The sequence below is a fragment of the Patagioenas fasciata genome, chromosome 2, assembly GCF_037038585.1.
Source record: "Patagioenas fasciata isolate bPatFas1 chromosome 2, bPatFas1.hap1, whole genome shotgun sequence".
NCBI lineage: Eukaryota > Metazoa > Chordata > Aves > Columbiformes > Columbidae > Patagioenas > Patagioenas fasciata.
The window spans coordinates 29,311,628-29,337,741 of NC_092521.1; the positions used below are offsets into that span (position 1 = coordinate 29,311,628).

Sequence of the window (26,114 nt, forward strand, 5' to 3'; positions counted from 1 at the left end):
TGGAAAGGTTCAGGCAGATCTCCTTAAGGAGAATCTCAGAGTAACCCTAAAGTTTCTCTCTTATTTATGTATTGAGTCCTTCATACAATCTTGTATGCCATGAAAAAGACTATAAGCGTAAGACAGAAGTAGTGTTTTAGTTGTCCTTTTGAGAAAACCATTAATTAAAAATTAAGCCATTAAAGAGCCTTTCAAACATTATTGATATAAAGCTTGTTTCCACAAAAGAGAAAGAGTAGGTATGTGAGGCCTTACAGGGAGTTTTTATTGATCAATTAAATTAAAACAACACAGCGGGGAACAAATCTATCATCAAAAACTATGAGTAAGCCCATAAATATTTCCTTATAAACTACTCGCATCTCTAATTAGATTACTTTTTCTTACACTGCTGCATATAAGGAGGATCATTAATACAATTTAAAACATCTAATAAGAGTTAACTTTTGAAATAAGATTTTTCTTCTTTTCTATGAAACAACGGATCTTTTTTGGGCATTGTAGTTTTATAAATTCTCAGATTTAGAAAATTGGAATGTAGTTGTTAATTTTTGTTCTGTGTCTTTGAGAAATGCATTCAGCAATCCATACAATATTCCTACATTCTTGTTCCTTTAACTTTACATAGGCATAAAATACTCCGAAGTGAAACTGGTTGTTGAATGCAAGCACATTCAGCTTTACCTGTGGAAAAGATGAAACAAGTGTCATGATAAATTATTAAAGAAGGCAAATGTGATTCATAGGATTGCTTTCTACGTACCTTTGCAATCATGACCATATTTAGGAGTCTTTTGAGTATAAATGTAATTGAAATGTCATCTCTGGATTAACTTTGGTAATAGGCTATAGAAACATTGAAGGTAAGTAAAGGACAGTGATAAAATACCTTCTTCAGTACACTATACAAAAGACATTTCATTAAGTGGTTTATATTAGATGGCTCTTGAATAGGCTATCAGGGCTGACAGTGCTATAACTAGTCTACAGAAGAATATCCTAAGATTTATTTAATTTAAAAAGGAAAATCCCTTCTATTTTAATGCAGCCAAATGTTGATAGCCATAGAAATACTGTGTTCTTGAATATGAAGCTGAATGATGCAGTATACTAGAATCAAAAGCCTAGTACCTCGTTCTTGTTATTCCAGGTGGGTAACTTTCATTTGGATATTTTAAGGTTAGAAGCTCTTACCTCATGTTCAAAAAATGCATCTTCCAATGTCTTTTCTCCAGTGCCACTCCCTACACCTTCAAACACAGCCTTGTATTCCTAAAAGCATAGACAACCACTCAATGGAAATAAGGTACTTTTCCATTCTGTGTAGCACAGACACCCTACATTACTTTATTAATTAATCTACATTAAACAATCTTTCTGTATAGAAGAACTCATGTATAGATTATAGTTCTACACAAATCAAAAGTTAAAAACATATAGTCAGCAAAAGAAAGAAAAATCACATTTGTTCTTGTATTTGTTACCGTCATTTCCTACAGCTTAAAGTAATTTACCGAAGGCACTTAAAGAGACTTATTGTAGAATGACACATGACCTTTCACTCCTTTGGACAGAGAGCACTGAACTTCTTGTACAAATAGTATCCATCAGAGCCAGAGCTGTAAATGGAGCCAAGACCCTGAACTCTGATCCTCACATGGCTGCTCATTTTATTTCCAGTAGTCAGCCGGATTTGCTTTATCTGCATTAATATTGTATCTAAATCCATTAGTCTGATATGTCATCCTGTGGAATATTCTGCACAGATACATTTGATTCCATTTCTTACATGATAAATTTCTGTGTAATTTGCTTCTCTGTGTACTTGTTTTGTTTTTCCTATAAAGTAGCAGTGCAGTATAGGTCTAGTACAATGGTTCCCAAATTCATCTGAATATCCCACCATCACTTGAACAGACTTGCTCTGTAACACACTGACATAGTGACACATACTTCTAACATTCTGCTTATGTGCAGGAACAGATGTGCATCTGCAGCTTTGTTTCTTCTGTGGGAAAAGCAGTAGACCACACATCATTTTGTTTTCTTTACCTACTTGGAGGTAACTTAAATATTATAGGTAGTCAGAATATCACAGCTAGTTCTTAAAGCAAGTATTGGTTCATCTTTAATAACAACACTATTAGCATCAGTATTAAAAACTTCATCTACTTCTTTGATTCAATCAGTGATTTAGAGAAAACTTTTCAGAAGAACATTCTGATGGTACACTAGCAGTAAATCAGGTTTGCACTCACCTGTGACCTGAATTGTTTGGTCAGCTCATTTTAAAATGACTTATGCTTTTCCTCCAGAATCTTGGAGGGAGCAGCTGTGAAGTGAAACTCAGCTTGGGGAGAGCTAATGAAGTAAGAAGGTTTTGTTTACTAGAATGTCATTTGGTCATATTTAAACATCACTGTAAGAGGAACTTTGTATTGTACTAAGGTAATAATACATCTTATGTCTTCATATCAAAGGCCTTTAATTCCATATACATCTTTACGGACTCTTTTGTTCCTTTGCTGATTTTTTTTCTCTCTCAAAAATGCTTTTATCTTATGTGAATACTCTTGAAAAGTTTGCTGACATCAAGAGATGTTCAGTATTTGTATTTTGGCTTTTTGTTTTAAGAAATTAGATTACATACTGCATAGCAATCTGCAACACCCTTCACTTGCTCGTAGTCGTCTGCACTGGCCAACAGGTGTAAGCCTTCTGGATACAGCTTTCCACAGGTTGGATACAGCTTCTCTCGGTCATCTTTGCTCAGCTCAGTGCCAAATGAATTGATGGTGATGATAAAGGCACGTCTGTCTGCCTCAAACTTAGTATGCAAAACAAAGAATAAAGAGGTGTTATTAGAGGTTTCATCCTAAAATAAGGCCAGGATATGTTTATTTTCAGGAAGCTAAACTATAGAAACTTTAAAAAAAGGTAGACTTCAGAGCATTAGAAACACCTTATTTTAAAAATTGTAAATCCTTATTTGCAACTACTTGTTAAAACTTAACTAGAAAATCAAACGGTGTTTTGCAAGCACAGCTTTTTTTTTCTGTGATTTTTGTACTGAAAATATCATCTCTGCTTCTTCCTCGTTTCCTTAGTTACCCAGATGTTGTCAACAAAAAAATCTCATCACACACCCTTCTAAAGTTATGGAATAATACTCCTATAAATAATATGGGAAAGGACCAAGAATCAATAGTACTGCTCTGGGGTAACTCAGAGTGCTGTTGAGAGTAAAGGCTAATGGGAATTCTGAAAAAAAATTATAGTTTCTGAATGCGCGTATTTAAAACGATAGTTTAATAAGGTGGAGGAGGCTATTTACTTGCCAAGTCAAACTTTTCAAGTGTTTCAAATAACAGTTAATTTTTAACACATGGAATCAAGGGCTATATTTCTTCTGCCAGGTTTAGATGCTGTAGTATCTGTGTTTTCCCTGCACCAGTAGGCTGAAAGTCATTCTAATATCTAGATCTCTGGTTGTTCTTTTGTACTAGGCAAATTTTCACTTGCCATTCTTACAGTATGAATTTAAAATGTAATGGTATATAAAAATATTTTTATTTAGTTATGTCTGATTTAAATCTGTTCTTCTGTCCTTTATTATTTACTCGCATGTTGTAAGAACAGCAGAGCCCTTGCTAGTTGCGGGGATTATGCAGCAAAATCTTCTAAGTGAAGCATATACAGTACATGCACATTTTAGGCAGTTTACAAAATTTCTTGTGCTGTGAATTTTTGAACTGTTTAAGCAGAAAGGTACTATTTTCTGTTGAATAATAGGTCTGCAGTTGCAACACAGTTCTACAACTTTAGCAGATAAGCACATATTCATAGATCCTATTCCGGTGTGCTGGAACACAGTGTAAACAAGGACCCAGGTGCCCTCTGGCACTGACTTCAGAGTAAGGAAAATGAATAAAAAATAGAGAAATAACGAGAAGAAAATAAGTGTACTTGAAAAGATTTCTAGCTAATGACTAACAGGGTGAAATTTCACTTGCCTTATTAATATGAACAGGTATATCAGCCCTACTGAAACTGTTTTGGAAGGAGAAATGCTTTATTTTTTGAACTTGTTAAAGCCATGTAAAATCTAACTGTTAGATTTGTAACAGGTTTGGGGCCTACTTCTGGTAGGTCCTCATTTGAGAAAATTCACAGGATCAGTCCTATCCATAAAGAACTCTCAATCCATCAAATTATTGGCACATGAGGTTCTACACAGTGAGTAAGGCCACAAGGCAGTTACTTGCTGACTTGGGCCATTTGATTGCTGCAGGTAGAGGTGGAGTCCCAGGATGAGCATTTCCTAAGTGCTTCAGATTCCAGCTGGGAAACTGAAGTAGCGTCTGCTACCTCAGAATTAGCACGTGGCCCTAACAACAGGCACAGCACCAGCTGCAGTGCAGTCCTGCCATTTCTTGCTAGATTCAGGGTTAAACATGCAACGTTTGTTGTCCATTGTGGACAGTGCTTTTAATGTGGAAGGCTGGCATCGTGACTGGTGGTCAAGGAGGTGGGGAGCTAAATATCTCAGCCTCATTCTGATGGGATCAGGTTAGTAGTCTTACATATAAGATTACAGAATAAACAGCAAGTATTGTTTTGAATAATTAAACTTGGGCTTTTTGTGAGCTTGGCCACTAGCAATCTGCTCTATATGTGTCTTCAAATTATTAAAATGTTATAGAAAATTGAATCTGCTATAGAAAAGATCGTTCTCCTACATGATTGACATTAGGTAGGGATTTTAAAGAAGCTTATAACAGACCAAGCTGTTACCACTAAGAGAGTTTTACAACATATTTAAACTAGTGTTGTAAGTAGTCTGCTTTCAGCATAAATTTTTAGCTAGAAATGAACTTTCTGAAAAATCTGAATCAACAGTGGGAAATGTGTTTACCCCCACCAGCCAATCTCTTGATTTTTATTTTTCAGAAAATAATAGTCAAAATACTTAATTTATGTCTAGTTTAACTTGACTAAGAAAATTTTCTTTAGAACATAAATGGCTTAAATAAAATATGAAATTGCATTCCCTTTTAGGGCATTGTTCCGTAAGACATAATTTGGGCTCACTCTTTCTTCAGGGATGAGCTCCCATGGTTATTATCTCTCTCTCTCCTATAGTGCAAACTTTTCATGTAATCTCATCAGAGCTCAGTGAATTTTGTTTAGTTTCCAGAGTGTAAGTTTTGTTTATTCAGAAGAAGAGACTCATGGAAGCAAATGGGTGATCTGGCTCTCAGACTCCGCAAAGAATTGTGACAAACCGTGTGGAAAAAAAAAAAACGGACCTGAATGTTGAGAACTAAATTGTATAAATTTCTGCATCTTTTATTACAATAACAGATACAAAAATATCATTCACTACTCTGTAGGTATGCTTTGGGGAGGAGGACATTAGGAATTGTTTTATGTAATGGGAAAAATAAATATTAAACTTTTCTGAGTTAAGACAAAAATAAAACATGGTATGTTGGAGTTTCCTGTATGACACTAGTTCCAAAGGTCACTAAATTCTAACTACAACTATTCTTTTTAATAGGAGAGTGAACAAACATAACAGTGCCTTGAAGCTTAAAGATCATTGATTAGTAAATATACGATAATGTCAGACCTTAGCTATCATCTCAAATTTAATGTTGAGCTAGGAGGTGTAAGAACAATCCACCTTTTGGTTTTTATACATAATGCAGAAAAATGTTAAGGGGCAACAGTTTGAGATTAGTGAACCATTTATTTTGTTCTGCTGTCTGTTATAGAAAAATATTAACCGAGGCTAACTCCTCCTCGGTAATGGACTAGCTGCTTCTCTAGTCAAGAGGTAAAAGTCATCTTGGAATAAAGTCTCCCTACATTTAGTGGAGAAGCAAACATTTGGCAGGTAACTTTGCAAATGGAGAGAGAAGGAACAGGGCGGGGGGGGAAAAAAAAGTAACCTAATAATGAAAACATTATGGAGTACTTTTATGTACAAAGACTGAATTTTTCTTACCTGAAGAATAGGTCTCATTATTTCTGCTGTAGTACCACCTTGTTTTTCACAAAACTTATAAAATGCCTCAAGATAAGACTACATGAAAGAAGAAGAGAAATATTTTAAATGATACTTAAGACTTGGACCAGAACAGCACATAGTCATGAACCTCATTTTTAAACACTTCCATTAACTTTGGTAATTCTACCTATGAATTTAAATTCAAGTATGTGCTTAGTTACTTTGCTGGACTGAAAGTTGAAATACTAAAATGCAAATGTCTTGTTACTACAACATGGGTTGAAACGTTTTCAAAAATGTTATATGACAAATATTATGTTTTCTTTGCTTTCTAAAAACGGAACATCTTGAGCTCCATTGAGCTTCCACTGCACAATAAGCAGATGGCTGATGGAAACTCTGATTTTATAGTGTGGAGGAGGGGATTTGGGAATGTGCCACGGCTGTTGCACCAGCGCTACGAGGATACACAAACTAATCCCTGCTGCTCTAGCCTAAACCCTGGATTAGGACAGAACAGCGAACAAAGCTTCTGTAATACTGGTCTGCAGAGTCCTCTGGTCTATTAAGGATTCTGGCCTTCACACCCATTTCAAAATGCCTGTGCAGAAAGGCCCCTAAATATCTCAGAGATGCTGTTTCCCTTAGCTCTCCATCCACCAGAGTACTGTCTCAGGGAACATTTATGTTATCAAAATGCATTTGCACCAACTTCACACCACCTTGTCAAAAGAAGCTGTCACTAACAATGCAAGTAAGTGAATTTTTAGTAGAGACATCTCAAGGAGGATCTACAGCATGGGATTATGCATTAGGTTCTGTACAGTGCTGTCTGATAGTAGAGCTGAAACAGAATTGATCACATTGACAGCTGATGCAAAGAAGAAAGGCTCTATTAATAATTTAGAAGTTTTTGCAGAATGATCCCCTGATACTTAGAAGAGTGAGAAGAAAAAACAAAAGAATGGATTTAGTAAGTGTAAATGTATGGATATAGGAATAAAATCTGTATGTTATCAAATGGGATAAGTGTCTAGTTTAGTAGTACTGTGAAATAATTAAAATTACGTTAGCATAACTGATGTTGTTTTGAATGAGAGGAAGTAGCAGAATGTTTAAGAATCAAATATTGGCTCAGGAATTTATAAATATAATTTCAAAGGCAAACAGAAGAAATTTTTCTTTCCCCCTAGTGTGATCAGATCCCTGTAAGAATACTTCCTGCAGTCTGGGGCATCCACTGTGAAATAAAGATAACAAAGAATTTGGAGAGAATGTGCCAGGAGGAAGCATTAATAGAATTAAAAATGTATGGCCTTTAAATAAACCATCCTAAAAGTATTGACTTGTGTGGTAATATTTGTAAAGTACTTTGAAAATGCAAGGCACATGTTAACATGCATATCTTTACAGCAGTGTGCTGTAGCAATGCTAAAGATAATTTAAAAATGAATGAAAATTAAACAAACCCCTTAAGTAAAAAATGTGTTACCTAGATGCAAAGCAGTTAGACCTTTCCAAATCACACCTCTGGTTTATAAATAAAAACAAATGTTAGCCAAAAGCCTGTCTACGTTCATTTAGGAGCTAACAGATCCATGGAATTTGGTGGATAACTGAGTTATTCATAAACAAATGGATGCAGATATTAGCCTGACATCTAAAGCATTTTCATTAATGAGATATTAAATTAGAGTTTGGATGCAGACCTAAAGTTTGAATGCTTGCCAAACAGTGGAGTACAAATGAAAGGAGCTGGATTTGATTCCTGGACTTGTCATCAACCAAGTGACCTTAGACAGCTTGCTTTATCTCATCATGCTTCTGTTTCCCCATCCATAAAACAGGGTTAATTATACCGGCCTCCTTTTCCAAGACAATTTGAAAAACCCCAAGTATTATCGTTATGTTGCAAGAACTTGCCTTGTACAGTTTGTTGCGCATTATTTCAATGTTCATTTCATCCAGGTCGTTTTCAGACAAGCAGTCTTGAAAGAAAGCAGCTGAAAGCAGAGTTTATTATATTGCAGTATAAATCTACATGCTGATAATATACATCTCTTGTGTATTGCCATTCACCACTGTGTGAGCAAGGATCTGAGATTTCTGTTGTACAAGAGAGGAAGAGAAATCCTCTTGATTTTCCCTTTAACCTCCTAGTCCCTCCTTTTTAATGAGAATCTGCTGTGAAGGGAATCAATCAGTGCTGCAGTCAGAGTCCACATCTCCAGAGAGAATCAGATGGGAAATGCTAATGAAAGCCCTAATCTCCTCTGAAGTATACAGTTTGGGCATTAGGGAGATTTCCTAGTGAGGAACATGAAAGATAATTTTTGTCTTAAATCATGCAGGTATTCTGCAACTGTTAAGGAGGATCCTATTTTCCCTCTTTCTCTTTAGTGGGGGAAAGGCAACTAGTGGGGGTTGCAACTAGTCAGGGGCACAAGCTTTAGCCTTGACTATCTGTGCTTCCAGGTCCTCTGCAGAACTGGCTAAAGAGCAAGTTTTTGGACAGGGAGGCAGAGGGTGAAGTCCATTTGTGCAGCTGAATCGCTAAAAAATACTATATTCATAACCAACACAAGTATGCCAATCCTTCACTGTTCCTAAGATATGCAAGCGGGACAGACCAGCGCTACGCGGCTGAGAATGTTGTCTCAAACAGTGGCAATGGAAGATGGAATTTAAAGAGGCCACGTGAGCCTGGCCGTGTTTTGTGGTCTTCTCTCTGCTCTTCCAGAATTTGGATTTTGGATTAAGAACATCGGAGGGTATAGCCCTGACAGTTCCCTTTAGTATCTCTTTGTAGATTCATTGCACGGAATTTGTCCCATATTTTTAAAGATCTGAAACTACTCTCTGCTTTTACAAAGTTGTTTAGCAAAAAACTTCCTGGAAATTTACTACCAGCTGTGTAAAAAGACTCTTTTATTTCACCTGGTTTAAAATTAGTTTTCTGCTGGGATTTGGTCACAGAATCGCAGAGTCACAGAATGTTAGGGATTGGAAGGGACCTCAGAAGATCATCTAGTCCAATCCCCCTGCCAGAGCAGGAACACCTAAACAGGAATGTGTCCAGGTGGGTTTTAAATGTCTCCAGAGAAGGAGACTCCACAACCACCCTGGGCAGCCTGTTCCAGTGTTCTATTACCTTCACCGTGAAGAAGTTTCTTCTCAAATTTAAAGGGAACCTCCTGTGTTCCAGTTCATACCCACTGCCGCCTGTCTTATAATTGGTTGGTCTTCTAAAGGATTTGGTAAACAACAGTTCTTATCTCACTGTGGACAAACCACTGCCCTCAGGACTTTGGAAACACTGTCTGCATCTCCCTTCAGCCTTGTCCTCTCCAAACTGCAGTCCAGCCTTTTCAGTCTGCCTGCACATGGCAGCGTTATCTCCTTGTTCACATTGGCTGTCCTGCTCTGGACCTTCTCTGGTTTCCCTGCATGGGGTGTGGGTACCCAGGTGCTGGCAGCGGGAGCTGCAGGGCGGCTCCTGTGAGGAGAACCCGGGGCTGCCCTGTGCCAGACACAGCTGGTTCCAGCTGCAACAGACCCACCGCAGGGCACAACTGAGCCCCCCAGCCAGGTGAGTGGCACCTCTGGGAAAATATATTTAAGAAAGGGCAAAAAACACAGGATGCAGAGAGGAGGAGGGGGAAAAAAACCCCTTTGAGAAACAGCAGAGGGAACACCAAGGTCAGCAAAGGAGGAGTCGCTCCATGGTGCCAGAGCAGGTACTCCCTGCTGGGACCTACGCTGGAGCAGAGACTCCTGACAGGAACTACGGCCCATGGAGAGCCCGCGGTGGAGCAGGGAAGTGTGAGGAGGAAGGAGAAGCAGAGAGTAACCACCACACACTGACTGTAAACTCCATCTGCTCCTGGCACCACTCATTGCCTCTCTGCAGAGACTGAGCGTTACCTGCGGTGAGAACAAGTGGACAAAGGAGAGGAGCCTGGAGAGAAGGAGAGGAAAAGTGGGGAGGAAAGGTGTTTCCCCAAAATATGTAGATGTTTGTTTCTTTCTGTTTGTTTATTTGTTTGTTTCCTAATGCCTGAATCAGTGAATACATAAGTATTAATCAATGATAAATCAAATTCCCCCAAGTTTAGTTTGTTTTGCCTGCAGCAGTAAGTGGTCAGTGATCTCACCCCACAAGCTCCTTATTTTTCCCCCTTATTCTTCCCCCTCGTTTTCTTGCTGGAGGCTGAGTGAGGGTTTGGCTTCCATCTGGGGCCAGCCCACATTGTCTTCTGGAGAAGCAGAACCCAAAACCACTCACAGTACTTGAGAACACAGAGTAGTTTCATATATGCTTAAATCTATCCAGTTCTGTCTTATTCTCAGTACCCTTCCCAGCGGTGCCCGCAGCTGGGTAGCTTTTGTTTGTTCATGCTGGCTGACTGCAGCACACTGAGCAGAGTTTCATCCCAATTGCAGAATGTGACATTCCCAAGCCTCGCTGGTTTGCTTTTCGATTTAGTTCTTCAAAATAAGGATTTTTTTTTCTGTGTTTGAATCATGCCCAAATCCCAAGAGGGAATCCAGGTTCTACCACAACATCTAATATTCATTAGTAACTGTCTTCTTCTTTATCCTTAGCTAGAGATAGGCAAAATTTCATCTTACATTTTTTAATTATAGATGCAGCTGTTGAAATAAAAATCTAGAAGCTCTAAATCAGTAGCTACTTTGGGTACAAAACATATCCATTACACTTCTTGAGTAGAATGTTTTGTGTCTGCTACCCAAGGTTGATATAGAAGTTGTTAATAAATGTTACTAGAAAATGTCCTAAACTCCACTTCAAAAGTGCTTGATCCACACTTCACGTTTTTTGTTAACGAACCAAAGCGTATCCAGCAGAAATCATGTTATTCCCTCTGAGATAGTCATAAGAATACAGGATGAATAGTTTCAGGAGGCAAATAAGAAATAATTTGGTGTTCCTACCTAGTGGTGTGTCAACCAAAATGGCATTGAACAGCTCGGTGGGGTTGGAGGCAATGCTGACTGCTTCCATTTGCTCAAAACTCCCCAGTGGATGGCACTTGGGAACAAGTTCAGCTATGGGCCGCTGATGTAATGTGCCAGTTATTAAAAGAATTACGTTGTCAATCATGTAACTGTATCTATATTTGGAAGAAAAAGCAAAAGCAATGAACCTTATCTTTATAATGAACTTTCCTTTAAAAACATAGAAACCCAAGAATTTTGAAAATTACTAATAATGCTAATGTCAGAAATGACCACAGTATTTGCAGGTTTATATATTCTCTCTGTATCAATGTCTCATTTATCAAAAACAAACAGAAATTTTGAAATAGCAAGTTGGTAACACACAGTACTAATTTTACACATGACTGAGTTTGGGAGAGGGATGGTTTTAAAGAAGGGGAATCTGAAACATGAATATGATAACCACAACAGTTGTGAAATGTAGATTCACTGTAAGAAGTGACAATGAATGATATCAAAAAGTAAATCACCTGCGCTAGCAACTTCTCTAGTATTGGTTTTTGTTATTTCTTGTAGACCAGCTGGACAAAGAAGTGCGTAGGAAGCTAGGTACTAAAAGTACAGAGCTCATGCAGATGGGCCAGTCTTAGGGCTTGCTTCTCACACAGCTTTAACCATTCTTCCATGAGGAAGCTAAGAACAGGTTCTCACAGATTTCTTCTTCATTGCTAAAAGATTTCAGTAGAAGTTTCTATAGAAGCTTCTTACTTGTCGTACTGTCAGAGAGGCTGATAAGAGTCTTATCAGTAACTAGAAAATGTGGAAGCTATTCCCTTGGGTTGCTTATAACAAGGATTACAGTCTTCAGCTTGCATTGTTGGTTTAGGACGCAGCTAGAGACATATAGAGATTAATGTGATCTCACACGAAATCTGTGAGGGAGCTCAAGTATCTGGTGAAACGTAGTTCAGAGACCTAATAATTGTGTTAATATCTTAAACTAGTGTTTCCATTACTAGAAAACAGTGTGCAGAATTTGTGTGTACACTTGTACATGGGCATGTCAGTCAGTGTAAGAAAAGGGCTGCTATAATTTTCATATTTTCACTTTCATTCACTTAAGCAAAATGTAAACATTATATGCCTCAGGTCACAGCTGTCCTAGGGCAGTGTCTAAGATCCTGTTGATATCTTAGCCTAAAACTGCACTTGGAAAAAAAAATCTACTCTCTTTTGCTGATATGATAAAAATACTCCTTTGAAAGTAAACTGAACAGTCTAGTGATCTCATTATAATATATTAAACATGTAAGATCAGCGGGAGTAAACAGGTAAAATATCCTGGTGATGTTTCACTAATCCATGTTGTTATACTGTTATGGAACAGGTCCCTTTAAAAAATATTTATTCAAAAGTTTTGTCTGTTTATAACTGTATTGGGATAAGAACTTTTGCTTCATCTGACATCAAACAGCTCTTGGATCTAAGTATCTCGTAACATAAAGTTCTTCCATTCTTAATGTTCAAATGGAACTAAAAGTATTATAGATATATGATGTGTAATCTTTTCCCCTTCCAAAAAACTCTAGAACTTGCTGCATGCCTGGGAATTAAATCACTGCCCTGTATATCATAAAAGTGGTAATAGAATCAGAATTATTTTGGTTGGAAAAGACCTTCATGATCACCAAGTCTAACTGTTACCTGGCACTGCCAAGGCCACCTCTAAACCATGTCCCTAAGCACCACATCTACATGTCTTTTAAACACCTCCAGGGATGCTGACTCCACCACTTCCCTGGGCAGCCTGTTCCAATGCCTGACAACCCTTTCGTTGAAGACATTTTTCCCAATATCCAACCTAAATGTTTCCTGATGCAACTTGAGGCTCTTTGCTCTTGTCCTGTTGCTTGTTACTTGGCAGAAGAAACCAACACCCTCCATGCTACAACCTCCTTTCAGGTAGTTGTAGACAGTGATAAGGTCTCCCATCAGCCTCCTTTTCTCCAGGCTAAACAGCCCCAGTTTCCTGTCTTGTGTTAGTCACCTCCACAAATTTATATTTTGCAAGTTCTCTGGCTTGGATAACATTTGAAAATAATAACCATTTTTCTCAATCTCTACTGCTCCTCCTGCCACTGTAAAAAAAAATCCTGCTTGTATTCTTTGAAATAAGTAGTTGCAAAGATAACAGCTCTTCATAAATAAATTTTCAGAACATATATTAGCAAATAAAGTATGTAAATATTACAGTATCGAAGTAATTTTCATATTTTTGAAACGTAATAGAAATTCCAGTACAATACATCTGCACTGTTTTAACTTGTAGCTGTGCTTTTGCTTTGTGTCTATAATATAAGCTATATGATAACAGTACTTACGTGATAAAATTCAGAAAAGTGGCAAGTGGTTCAAAGGCATGGTTTCTAAAGTAATGAAATTCTGTGAGTAGTTTGGCTTTCAGTTTATCATCAATGGTGGAAATAGTGAGAGGGCCAGTTTCATTAGCCAGGAAGTTGCCATAGTCTGTAGTCTGTAGATGTAACTTCAAATCTGGAATGAGATTCAAGGAAGATCATGAGAATAAACTGCCATTATATTGTTTACAAACCAAATTTTAAAAAATATTATTTCTAACATTATATTTTTATATCAAGGGTGTGATCATCCTCTATTGAAAAGTTTTTTGTATGTTTTAATATAGAGTAAATGCATAATTAATGCAAATTTATACTGCCTTCTACCAGTAAGACTTACTGCATACCATAGGAAAGCACAAATAATCTATGCCTTTGTCAGAAGATTCACCAGCAGCTTTCATTTGCAGCCACACTGGGCACAGCGTTACTTACTGTTGTCCTAGGCCCCTTCCCTTTCAGGTTTGTTCAATATTTCTCTTTGACTAATTTGCACTATTATAATAGGTCAGTTGTTTTGTCTCCTGCACTCCTGTGAACAGTTATACATCGATAAGAATCATCATTTAGCTTTGTTTAGATTAAATTTTCATATGAAGCATTTACATCTCAGACTATAACCTACGAATAGAGTCTTATGTTATCAGGCTGCCTGAAGAAAAGAACACATCCTGCCTGGCTCAGATGCAGGGCTCTAAATGGCTTCTGCCGTGGAGCAGTTGAAGGGGCACAGTTACACTCTGAGCATTTCTGGTTTGGCTTTGGCTGATCTATGGCTGCTGCTACCAGATCCTAAGAAGCTGTTCCAGAAAGTTGGGTTATCATGACATATTCTGAGCTCCTGGCCTTGACAACTGAGGAGAATGGGTTAATTAGACAACAACAACAAAGTTGAAAGAAGCTTTTGTAGCGTCAAAGAATTCATTTGATAATTTTCCTCTGCCAACCATTTTCTACCATGAGGCAAAAGTAAACATTTGAATCAGTTCTTGGTGTTGAAAGCAGCTTAATATTTCCTGTTAGAAAAACCCCTGCTATGTTTCCTAAGTATGTTCAAAGGCTATATTAAAATCACTGTAAATTAAAGATTTGTTTTGGACATTCATAATGATTATATTTCCAGATAAAATCTGAACTGATATTTAGGGAAAATACAGCAACACTCCCACTGACCGAAAAAAAATGTGTACCTGTAAAGGAAGTTAATATGCAGTTAGCAAGGTGTGCATTTATCAGTATGGCAGCTGCTCTTTCTTAATTCCCCATGCATATACTTTCTTAGAATGCAATAAGGCTGCCTACACTGAGGTGTAAAGCAAAAGAACAAATAAAATACATTGCAAATTCAGACTCCTACATCTAGCACTCTAGTTTCCTGAGACAGATATCCCTCAGAGTTTTCTCTGCGGGTTGGCTGCCACCCGAGCTCCCATTACCCATTACATCAACAAACCCTTGGACAGGGCAGCCTCACTCAGTTCTCTGGAACTGTCAACATTTCCCTAGATTGTCCTGCAACAGACTGGATTTATACTACCACTGTAAAGTAATTGCTTCTGAAAATTGCATAGGTCATCACAAAACCGTTGACAAAAGAAGGCAGAAGTTTTTCAATATTCAGAGTCAGAAACTGGGAAGTAGTCATAGTTTTAATACAAGTTTCCACACAGGAAGAAGAAAGAGACTATGAAAAAGGAAAACCACTTAAATCGAGAAAGAGAGAAAGGTAAGAAATATTAAGATCTAAAGAAAAATGAAGAATTATGCCCAGAAATCAGTTTAAGTCACTAATATTTTCATGTCACATCTACATTTTATATGAAAACTCTTTATTGCAAAGGTAAGACTACTTAGCATATGGTGTGATCAGATAATACTACCTCATGACATGCAGAGAGCTGAATTCCAGCTTTCCTCAATTCTGTTTCAGATGAACCACTGATACCTACCTTGAGTCACACTCTCTAAGTGAATCCTGAACACAGTGGTTTTCAAGGGGCTTAGTACCTAAAGCAGACTGCAAAACCCAAATATCAGCCCCCAAGTACTGAACATTCTGAGGTGTGTTTAACATCATCATGAGATAAACAGAAACCAAAACTGCTGACTGAGAATAGTTTGACTAGACTGTGCTACCTTCCTCAATACTCTGTCTGAGCGGCTTCAGAAACCATGCCCTAAAGTAAGTCATGAAAAATATTAGTTGTAACACATTATATAGCTCCACCTGGCTCTCAAAAGTTATGCAAGAAATACTATGCCCAGGAATTTTGGATTTATGACCACTTCCACAGCCTACTTTAGAGAAGCATTTATTCTAAACAATTTAATAAATACCGGCAGGCATGTTCTATGTAAGAAACAATATTCAACCCTATCTCACGGCCTTGGCCAAAACAATTGAGAAAATAGTCATCCACAAGCTCTAATACCATATAATATCAATCAGGAATGTCATGATCCGAGTTCGCACCGTGACAGAGTTCAGTGCAGCTCAGAGGCTGCCCTGCTGGTCTTAAATGATAGTCTTCTGTTGGCTGTTGGTATAAATAAGACCTGGGGACTAACACAGATACTTTTACCATTATACTAATGTGAGCTGATGACCTGGCAGGAGTAGATGCCTGAGTGTTACATGGGCTTCGGACATTCCTTTTCACCAAAACTTCTTTGTGATTGTAGCTGCTCCTTTTCTCAGGCTCTTGGAGACCTACCCAAGACCCTGAACTTTTCAGCTTGTCCACAAGATCCCTAGGAAAGAAAATTCCTGTATTTTGGCTGTCAGTATTATTGCCAGCCATCTGTGTAATGTATTTCCTCATACAGTTATATGCAAGAAAATAATATGTAGGAAATGTGTGCCTTTAAATAATGTGATTTTAAATCACATGATTTTATAATGGAACAGCAAATGAACACAACAGTATGTCTAAAGGGAAATAATGCACAGAGGGAAACTAGTTTAAAATGGACACAGTTAAGACAGGAATGATGCTGATCAGAAAGAAGGAGTATTGCTAGAACTTGAACAAAGAGTTGACCTGGTCTCTCAGCACCAAGCACATGCAGTCTTGTCTGGCTCCTCACTTTGGTAGCCAGCTGCCACCAGTTATTTCAGCCACTGCCTGCTGGAGTGTCCTCTGGCAACTTGTGTGGACTTATCTCAGTGATGTTGGTGGGACCAGAGCTGAGCTGCTTGTCCTTCTATGAGCTGGACCCCCTTCTAGTAAGCACTAGTCCTCCCAACGCACAAAGAAGCAAGAAAAGAATAAAGCACTGAATTTACCCCCCCCCCTTCCATATTCTTCCTCAAAGATTGTCAGCAGGGTTTCTCTGGGGATCCCATTTCCCTGAAACAGGTGATGACATTGGGCCAAACTAGCAGCATGCCGTGCAGCAGAGGTTTCAGCCAGAGTTGCACCCTGCAAGGTAGCTCCATGGAAGTTATAATAATTCAAACAAGCTCAAAAGAATGTCCAAGTTAAGCCGAAGACCTCTGCTCCTCTCTGTATGGCCCTGAATTGACAGGTCACAATGTTATCATGTCAATTTGCATTCTATCTTTTTTCTTTCCCTCCCACTGTTGTACTTTGTGATTGCCAAGCAGATGTAAAGTAGTAACCTACATTTTTTCTTGTGGTTCTTCCGTACTGACATTATGGTTTTCCTTCTAGAGATATAAAAACCACTTTGAAATTAAAAGATCTTTTTGATTCTGTTTATGCGTTACTTGGAGTGGTTTTGATTTTGTTGCTATTTGTTTGGTTTAGCATATTTATAAAATTTTTAACTTAGGACAGTTTTTGTGGTCTGGTGCTATGCCACAGAATGGGATACATTTATTACCTTTTAATGTGAAGACATGAGCTGAAGGCACTTTTGGGCAAGTGTGATAGTACTACAGCACAGATCCACATGCTGGATCTTTTAATTGGAAACAAGATACAATAGATGTGTAAAGTTGCATTTTTTACTTTAGAAGTAGGGGTCTGTATTTTTGGTGCACTGTACACTTGTGGTGCAAGTTCAATATTATAGCGTCCTATATGTGCATAGAGATAAGTCTATTTAGTCTCAGGTACAAATACAATATTTCTCATATTTTCATTATAAATAATACATTTGGTAGATAACTGGTGGGAATCTGTTTGTTAGCTGTCTAAAAGAAGTAGAAAATGTTACAATGGAGAAAGAGATGTAGCTGACCAGAGAAAGAAGGGAAGTGTAGGTAATAGTGCAAGTCACATATATCACAACTGCTGGTACAAATAGGCTACAGGAACTGTTGTTTTTGCCCAGCTGACATAAGGAATAGGTTTTGGTTCTCAGAGTAAGTGTGTACATGTGTTCTCTGTGTCTAAACTGCCATTGTATGGCATGGAGAGCTGGCACAGCTCTCCAGCTTGTCAGCTGAAGTAGGTATATGCACTCAGTCAGTTGAATAGTCTCTGGATCCCATTTGCTGTACTGACAATCTCTTCTTTAGCTGTAACTTTATCCTGCTGACAGGTGAATACCTACATGTATCTATTTAAATGTAGCTGTTTTAACCTGCAAGATGAATGGTGTGCAACCTTTTCCAGACTTACGTTGTTATTATATTTATTAATAGTTTAGAGACTTTCAAAACTGGGTTGTATATGGGAATCACCAGGTTCTGCACTGCTCATTTCACAAAAGCCATTACTGCATACATGAAGCAACCAATGTTTAAAACAGAGGGAGCTTATTATTTCTCCTTGTTCCTTTTCCAAATGAATCTAATATACTGCATGTTATAGAAATTATTTCAGTGTACAATTATAGCTTGTGTTTAGAGTCAGGGAAATAATAAATTTTATGTTCCTTTAGAAAGGTGATTTTTTTTTTCTGTTGCATTTTTTTCCTGCCAGAAGTCTAGAGGTGTGTCATATGATTCTTTGTGCAAGTCTGTCTTCATCAGGCTGTGACCAGTCTCGGTCACAGACGGCTGTTTTGGAAACTAGCGTGTGTTCTCTTTATTACTGTGGCAAAGTCACCTTGAAAAAAGCTGCTTCTTTTTTTTTTTTTTTTTCCTTAAGCCTGAGAGTAGTTCAGTTTTATCTTTGAGAAGTCTAGTTTTCTCTTCTTGGTGAGTAGAATGTCCCCAACTGCCCTAAAACTCATGAAGTAATAAAGTACTAAAATAATATCTTTTGTAGAGAAACCCAGTGCCAAATGGTAACCTTTTAATAAGATTTTGTGAACTATTTTATCCAACTGAAATTATATGAAACTTCTATACCTGAACAGTTCTATAGCAAGGTTAAAATCTATGAGAAGGTTACTGATCTTCATAGGAAATCTGTGGATGAGATTTCCAAACTCTATCAGTAAACTACAAAATCCCATCATCTGTATTGCTTTGCAAATCACAGTCTGTACAAACCTAGGATAAATTCTATGGAAAGCTATTAACTTAATTATGAGAACAATTCTTCAAAGTGTGTCAGGTTTATCTCTGTTTTTTAAGATAAGCTCTCAATACTTTAGTCTTTTACCTTCCCTTCTTCAGAGGTCTAAGAAACAGTATTTTTTTCCTAAATAAAATAAACCAGCAGACTTACCTTCTAGTGTCTCGCACTCTGCTAAGTTGACATAGTCTGCATTTGTCAAGATCCCGGCTTTGAAGCCTCGGACCAGACCCTCCAAGTAGCCATGGTCCACATTGAAGTAAAACTCTGAGTACCCTGGCATGGAGAAAAGGAGTTTTGATCTCTCTCCTGGATACTTGATGGTACTGAATATTTGCTACCTACTGTTTTTCTTCTCTGGGGAAGGAGTGACAAATAGTCACTTATTTCCTGCCAGCCTATGATTGTGTTTCACCAACTGGTTTCTTCCTGTTTCTTGCTCCTAGTGTAGCTCCAATATAGTTGATGCTTACACAACAGCCAGCCAGCAAATCCAACACACTCCTGTTAGAGCCAGAACATGAACCTATTATCGTTGATAGAGAAGCCAAAAAGGAAGTGTAAGATTTAACCATTGCTTGCAAGAATGCACTGTACTTGTTGGAAAATGGGAAAGCATATTACAAAGCTTGATAGCATTTTTGCATTTCTTAAATAAACAGGAAGTTATCTGTGAATACCTATTGAAAAAATATTTCTGCACTGGGTTGGTGAGCCTGCTCAATAAAGTTAGACTTTTTTTAGTGTCTCTACATACCTTTTGGTTTTTAACATTTTGATTGCTGGATATTTTCTACAGCACATCTCTATCAATAAATATGTATAGGAATAATAAGATTTTTCTAATAATTACAGTGAACATTAGAACATGCCCATAGGTGAAAGATCTTTGAAAGGTTTGACTTTCATTAGCCTTTAGAGTGAGTATCCAGAACTTTACTCAGAACTATAGTTTGTCCAGGTTCCAACAAAAATACTCTGGTTATATTCACTAAGAAGTGGAAATAATTCATATTTTTCCTCTTGAAAAATAAAGATTATAAAAACATAAATCTCTCTTTCAATAATGCATATTTAGAGCCTTTTTAGACTTCCTGATTTTGATTCAATTTAAACTCAAAACTGCTAAATCTATCAGTGACTTTTATAGTGAACTGTTAAGACTGCTGCTTTTCAGATTTAGATGCCCCAAAGCTGACAGTTCAAAGTGCCTCTGTTTCTGTAATCAATACAAAAAGTCCTTTTACTCCCTAAATTCACTGGCACATGCAACACATGCCTTCAAGCTTTCCTAGAAGGGCAAGCCTTATGGCACACTAGGTGGTATCTAGATATGTAGTTAATTGGAGCTTGGGAATGTTGCAATGAGGTGTCTGAGGACTGCTGCTTGGTTGGAGGGTCAACACCAGTAACAGAAACTACAGCAGCTGTGTGCCATCTGCATCTCAACACTTAGTTTTCAGTGCTTTGAACATGTTTGGTGTATCGTGTCAGCAGAAGACGTGCAGCTTGGCTTTTCTATTGATCACTTGCACTGAGGTATGGCTGCGGCAAGAGTTGTGAGTCGGCAGCCACGGGGATAAGGCTGTGACTATGAGTCTCTGTTCGCTATCCTGGGACTAGAGAGACTGATGACAGCTTGGTGCTCACCAGGTGATTCCTGTCCCTACTCCCTCACTCCTGGCCACGGTAAGGCTTTGTAGGCCAAACAACAAGGTATGAGGTGCCTGGATTTGCTGCCCAAGTAGCCACCCTCTACCTCCTCTAGGGAGAAGGTCACCAGCTAGCTGGCCCCTTGGCCAGGAGCCTCCAAAGGGCGAGAAGTGGCCATGAGCCACGAGCCACCTGGCAGGCCAGGCTCAGCAAAGGGAGTAATACTACTGCACCTTGGGGATCAAATTAAAATTGTCTCAGGCTGGTTATTGTCATGCCTGTAACTGACTGCAGCAGAAATAATGACAGCATTTAGACAATGAAACCAGAAAAAAAATTCACATGCTCAGATATGCAAACTGCAGTTACTTCAGGGTTCAAATGATGCCTAGAGTATTGAACTTTGCTCCTTGTAAACCAAGCTTCCAGTTCTTAGCACTGCAGAGTTAACCCAGCTAAAGAAGAATGAGACAGATGAGACCTATTAGACAATAGAAATAAAACAGCTCCCTCCCCAAGACAAACAATTTGGTTTTGTCTCCCAAGTTTGCATACCAGCAGCGCTCAGCAGCTCCTCATGCCAGAAGTTGTCAGAATAAGTTTGTGGATGACATTTCAAAAGCCAGGGGATTTTTCAGGATACATGACCACTGCCAGTACTTCCTTATTGACAGATGAAGATAACCACATTTTAACTTAAACCTGTTTTTATTGTTGTTGTTGTCATTGTTCTAGTATGTTTCACTCAACAGCCTCTCATACTTACTTTTTCAAGGAGAAGAAACCAGGAGCAGTAATAACACCAGGGACTCATTATTGTGTACACTAAGAGCGATGTTTGTTTTGAACCCACATGTCTCTAAAGTGTGTGTTACATAAACAAGTAACGTCTTACAGCAGCTGAATTCAGGCCTCCCCCAGCTGCAATCACAGTGTCTCAGAAATGTGGCACATGTCCAGCTGTTGGCAGGCCAAGGTTATGCTGCCAACAAGCTTCCAAAACTTCAGACAGCAAGAGCCAGTGCAGAAATTACTTTGCAATAGGTCCTAAATTTAGTAAGATTCGGGGTCATGTGAATACTGCCTGGCAGGTGCAAATACCACCACTGGTGATCCTCCAGTGAGAAAGTGTTATCACAAGATCCATAAATACCACGAGGAACACCACTTGAAGGCTCAGACTTTTTAGCAGGGCCTGTTGTGGTAGGACAAAGAGTAATGTTTTTGAACTAAAAGAGGAGACATTCAGGCTAGATACAAGGAAGAAATTTTTTACAGTGAGGGTGGTAAAATACTGGCAGAGGTTGCCCAGAGAGGTGGTTGATGCCCCATCCCTGGAGACATTTAAGGCCAAGCTGGATGGGGCTCTGAGCAACCTGATCTATTTGGAGATGTCCCTACTCACTGCAGAGGACTGGACTAGATGACCTTTGAAGGTCCCTATCAACCCAGACTATTCTATGATCATCACTCAGCAATATTGCTTCATGAAGTCAGTGTAATATTGAAGTATTTGAGGAAAAAGCAAAATCAGGCGAAAGTACAGTGTGATTTTTGTCTCTTGGAGATCAAGGTCTCAGATGGCATAACCCAGCTTCATAGATTGCTTTCAACAACATCAGAAAACGCTCAGTTCTCTGATTTTTTTACTGCAAGAAAAATTGATGAAAAGAAAGACCTTTAACAGCTATTTATACACAATGCATGTATCTAGATAATGCACTAAATTTTTACCTTAAAACTATATAAAAGAGTAAGTTCATTATCATTGCAATTTCTTATAATGAATGGCTAGTACCATATGATTTCTTTAGCATTTTGTAGTGGGTATGGTTTTATTAAAAAGTACAGTTCTTTATATTGATGAACTTATTCATATTGAGCTGTGAATTTGCTTTAACAAATTACCATATGAGAAAATAAGATGCTCTCACCTGGTAAGTTGGTGGAGTGAGATATTTTTAAAATAATTTTTGGCAGTGAGATAGATGCTAGTAGCATACTTGGGAGAAGCTCAGGTTAAGCAGAATTAGCAACACAAAACTGTTCAGATCTAAGAGCAGAATTTAACCTTGGATACTGACAGTTTTTGAGAAACTGTGAAACAAAATACATATATTATTTAACCACAAGAGGTCATCATAGTACTGCTGTAAATCCCCTTTCTTCTTTATTTTTGTTTTGTTTTGTTTTTCTGAAAAGAAATGAACTTGGAAATAAATATGATAAAAAAGTTTTGGCTTTTAAAATTTGTTTTCAGCTAATCTAAAGTTACCAGTAAAAACCACATACACAGTTTATTTGCTCAGAAGCCATACACAGAGTATTTCCATTTTACCTGTATTTTTGCTATATGCAGATTTTCTCTGAGCTTCCTCTTTTTCGTTCCTTTTTTGAACAGTGTTGACAGCTCCTAGCCATGAGGTTAATACTGAAGAACAGATGACAAAGAATCAGCAGAAGATGAGTAAGTGGTGTTATGCCAGTGCAAAGTTGACTAAATCACATGAATCCAAGTTACTCTTTTTTTTCATTAGAAAGACTTAAAGACACTGTATTTTTCACCTTGAAATCTCATTTAGAAGTCTGTTTATAACAGCTTTAGCCAGGCATATCTCTGCTTAAATTGTGGTTTTGCTTTTCCAGAAATAAAATTCATTGAGGTCTTGACTGTGCAATTACTTACATAATTAGCACTATGTATGACAGATTCAGTGTTATCAGTATATCACACTGCTCAATGTGTGGGTGAAACAGATTTCTTCATCTGTGTATAGACTGACTCTTTTTGTTTGGATGTGGGAGATTTTTGACCTAACACTGACTCTATACTTCCTATACTCTCAGTGAAAAATGCACTTCCCTTACCAATAAATCAGAGGTGATTTAAAAATATGACCTGTTGTTTCAGCTGTTTCCCCAACCAAAAATGGATATTTTTTTGATCGCCTAGGTAAATATTGTTGTGAGCTGTGCACTATTCAAATTAAAACTATTTTAATTTTCTAGTGCAACTTAGTGGTATCTGAACTGATCTAGAGACTTTTGGAACGCAATGTTTCCAATGTTTGTTTTGTTTTTGTTTTTTAATATCTTTACACTGGCATTGAAATCAACTACATCAAAACTCCTTAAATTTGTAAATTCTGGAAGGTTTTGCTGTAAATTTCTGATGTTGTAAGATATTCCTAAAAATCCTTCCAAAATATGATCTGTTGAAATCCTTCATTTTCTGAAATAATAGTAGAACAATTCTGATTGTGATATGTAAACTGAGAATCAGGCTTTCTGAGGTGTTGAGTACCTGAGGTTCTTGTATGACGAATATGAAACACAATTAGATACCCCACGGACCCTAGCACTCTACACTAGAACTGTGCTAGAGTGGGTAGCAGAACCATAGCTCAGCTACATCCAACACAATTATGCTGGTCCCAGTTTCTGAGCTTTGCTGAACTGATCTGAGCCATGAAGATACAGCCCAAATGCAGCTGTAGCTGCAACTGCTTAAAAAAGAAAATAAATTAAATAAAATAATATATTTATTCTATTTTCATGAAATACACAAATATTGAGAATTAAGATGGACTATACTTGTATGAACACAATCCAGCTGCCATTCTTTCTAACTATTTTTAAAGTATGGTAAAGGTGCATTCCCATGCAGATCTCACTATCAGCTCAGCCCTTATGCACAGGAGGCGCCATCCTTGTGCCACCAAAAAGCTGTACCCAGATGGCACACCCAGTGCAACTCGCCCCCGGCCAATTCACACTGTCTTTGCTGAGAGTCTGCACATCAATTCTGTGCCCCCAACTTTCCTACCACTTGATTAGATTTTAATTGCATTTACATAAAATACGTTTTTTATTCCCGTTCCGAATTAGAAGTGTTAATTTGGTGTTGGGTTCACAAACATCACTCACCGATACTATAAAATATCAAAGAGCTTCCTTTCTCCCCTCCGTTGCCTTCAAAAGATAATCTAGCAGCTTTGTAGGTCAGCAAGCCTTTTTGATTTTTGGTCTTTGTTCAAGGAATTACATGCCAGCGTAATAAGAAGGATTTTATCAGACTTAAAATGGTAAGTCTGTGGAGAGAAGCCAGGAGAAAATCATTATTAGTAGATGTAAACCTAGCAAAAAGCAGATTTGAGAGAATTAACAAAGCTCTGGAACATTTTCAGAAGTGAAGCTGGAATTTTACAAAATTTGTACACTCGCCTACAAAATGGGGCTACTTTGGTGTGAATAATTTTTACTTTTGGGGGCTGACATTCATATGAACTCAGCAGCCTTCTGCTCAGGACTCAGCTTCTGGCTAATTCTAATGAGGATGGCAAGAATTCAGATAGTTTGTTTATTTTTAAGGCTTTTGAGCCTTTCCCTGCACAGTGTCTGTTCTTTTTAATGTTATCTTTATTTTTAGTCTTCTTCCTGAGAAGTTTTTATGCAGGTGGACACCCTTTTCTCTTCTTCAATGACCAGTTACTTATTAACTGTCAAAAAAATCACAATCAACAGGTAGTATCTTCAGATTCCTTCAAATATCATAAAGGTCTTATCCTCGAAATATTCTGAAAGCAAAATAAGGAGGATAAAACTTGAAAATATGAAGTACAAAAAAACTCAGTGCAAAGTGCAAATGGTCCATTACTTCCCTGAGTTACAGTTCTCTACTGTACCAGCTCCCCCACTCTGAGGATCGTAACTTGAGTGGTTTCATTTTCTCCATAACGATTTCTAACACAGGTACAAATTCTTACAGCTCTCTTTCTGATTGCTCATTAATATATCATTTTGACTGTCAATTATATTCACTTCAAAAAACAGCCAGAAGATGTACATGAATGCAAAATATGTCATTCTGTTAACGTAACATTAGGTTGATTATAGACTACAGAAGGATTCTGTATTTCTTACTCTAAACATAGCAGTTAAGCACTCTGAAGTGATGAACATCTCTGTGATTGTACTGGTGTTACCCCATGTGTCACACCAGATGTCTACTATCTGCCTTTTATGGCTGATAATTGGAAACTCCGTAAGAAGACAAAAATAGAATTGAAATACTTTTCTGTACTTTGAAATGGTAGTTCCTTGATGGATAGAGTTGCAAAATATTAATTTTTTAATATAAAATTTAGTACATTATATATTTTGAAAAATTATTGTTTCAGATGAAGTATTATCAAGTATTGTCAAAATTCAGGTTTAACCACTGTACATACATATAATAGCTTTTAGTGACATAATTGTCTTTGGTCTATCTGAGCTCCTTCCGTTTCAAAAATCGGTGTAAGGAGTTTACTAAATGCAGAAGAACATTCTTATTGTTACTATGATTTGTTGTTTTCCTTTTGCTAGCTGCCACCACCACTTAGCTAAATTCTTATTCTTGAGTATGGATTCCAGAAAACATGATAAAAACTCAAATTATAGTAAGGATTGGATCTGATTGTGACTAGAGAGAAAAGCTGCAAGTATGAAGCCTATTGAAGATTTATATCCAAAATGAAAGAGAATAAAATTAGAAGCATTAAATTCTTACTTTTGGCTCTTCTCGTAATATGCTGTCACTTTAAACTCGGTTTCCAGTCTGATGGATTGTAACGTTGCCAAATACAGTGATTCTCT

At 37.7% G+C, this 26,114-nt stretch overlaps 1 protein-coding gene and 1 long non-coding RNA gene across 2 annotated transcripts; one reads left to right on the top strand and one right to left on the bottom strand.

Moving 5' to 3' along the window:
* Positions 1–244: 244 nt before the first annotated feature.
* On the bottom strand, positions 245–19,283 carry ATP6V0D2 (ATPase H+ transporting V0 subunit d2). Its single transcript, XM_065832329.2, has 8 exons — positions 18,978–19,283; positions 13,357–13,528; positions 10,970–11,148; positions 7,937–8,016; positions 6,011–6,088; positions 2,651–2,827; positions 1,195–1,272; positions 245–684 (listed from the first exon to the last, which is right to left on the bottom strand). The coding sequence occupies exons 1-8, from the start codon at positions 19,105–19,107 to the stop codon at positions 523–525; spliced, it is 1,056 nt and encodes a 351-aa protein (XP_065688401.1). The 5' UTR covers positions 19,108–19,283; the 3' UTR covers positions 245–522.
* LOC139827140 (uncharacterized) lies at positions 5,839–22,944 on the top strand. The gene is made up of 3 exons (XR_011737383.1): positions 5,839–5,899; positions 15,063–15,118; positions 22,879–22,944. It is a non-coding gene; the product is annotated as an uncharacterized lncRNA (long non-coding RNA).
* The last annotated feature ends 3,170 nt before the right edge of the window (positions 22,945–26,114 follow it).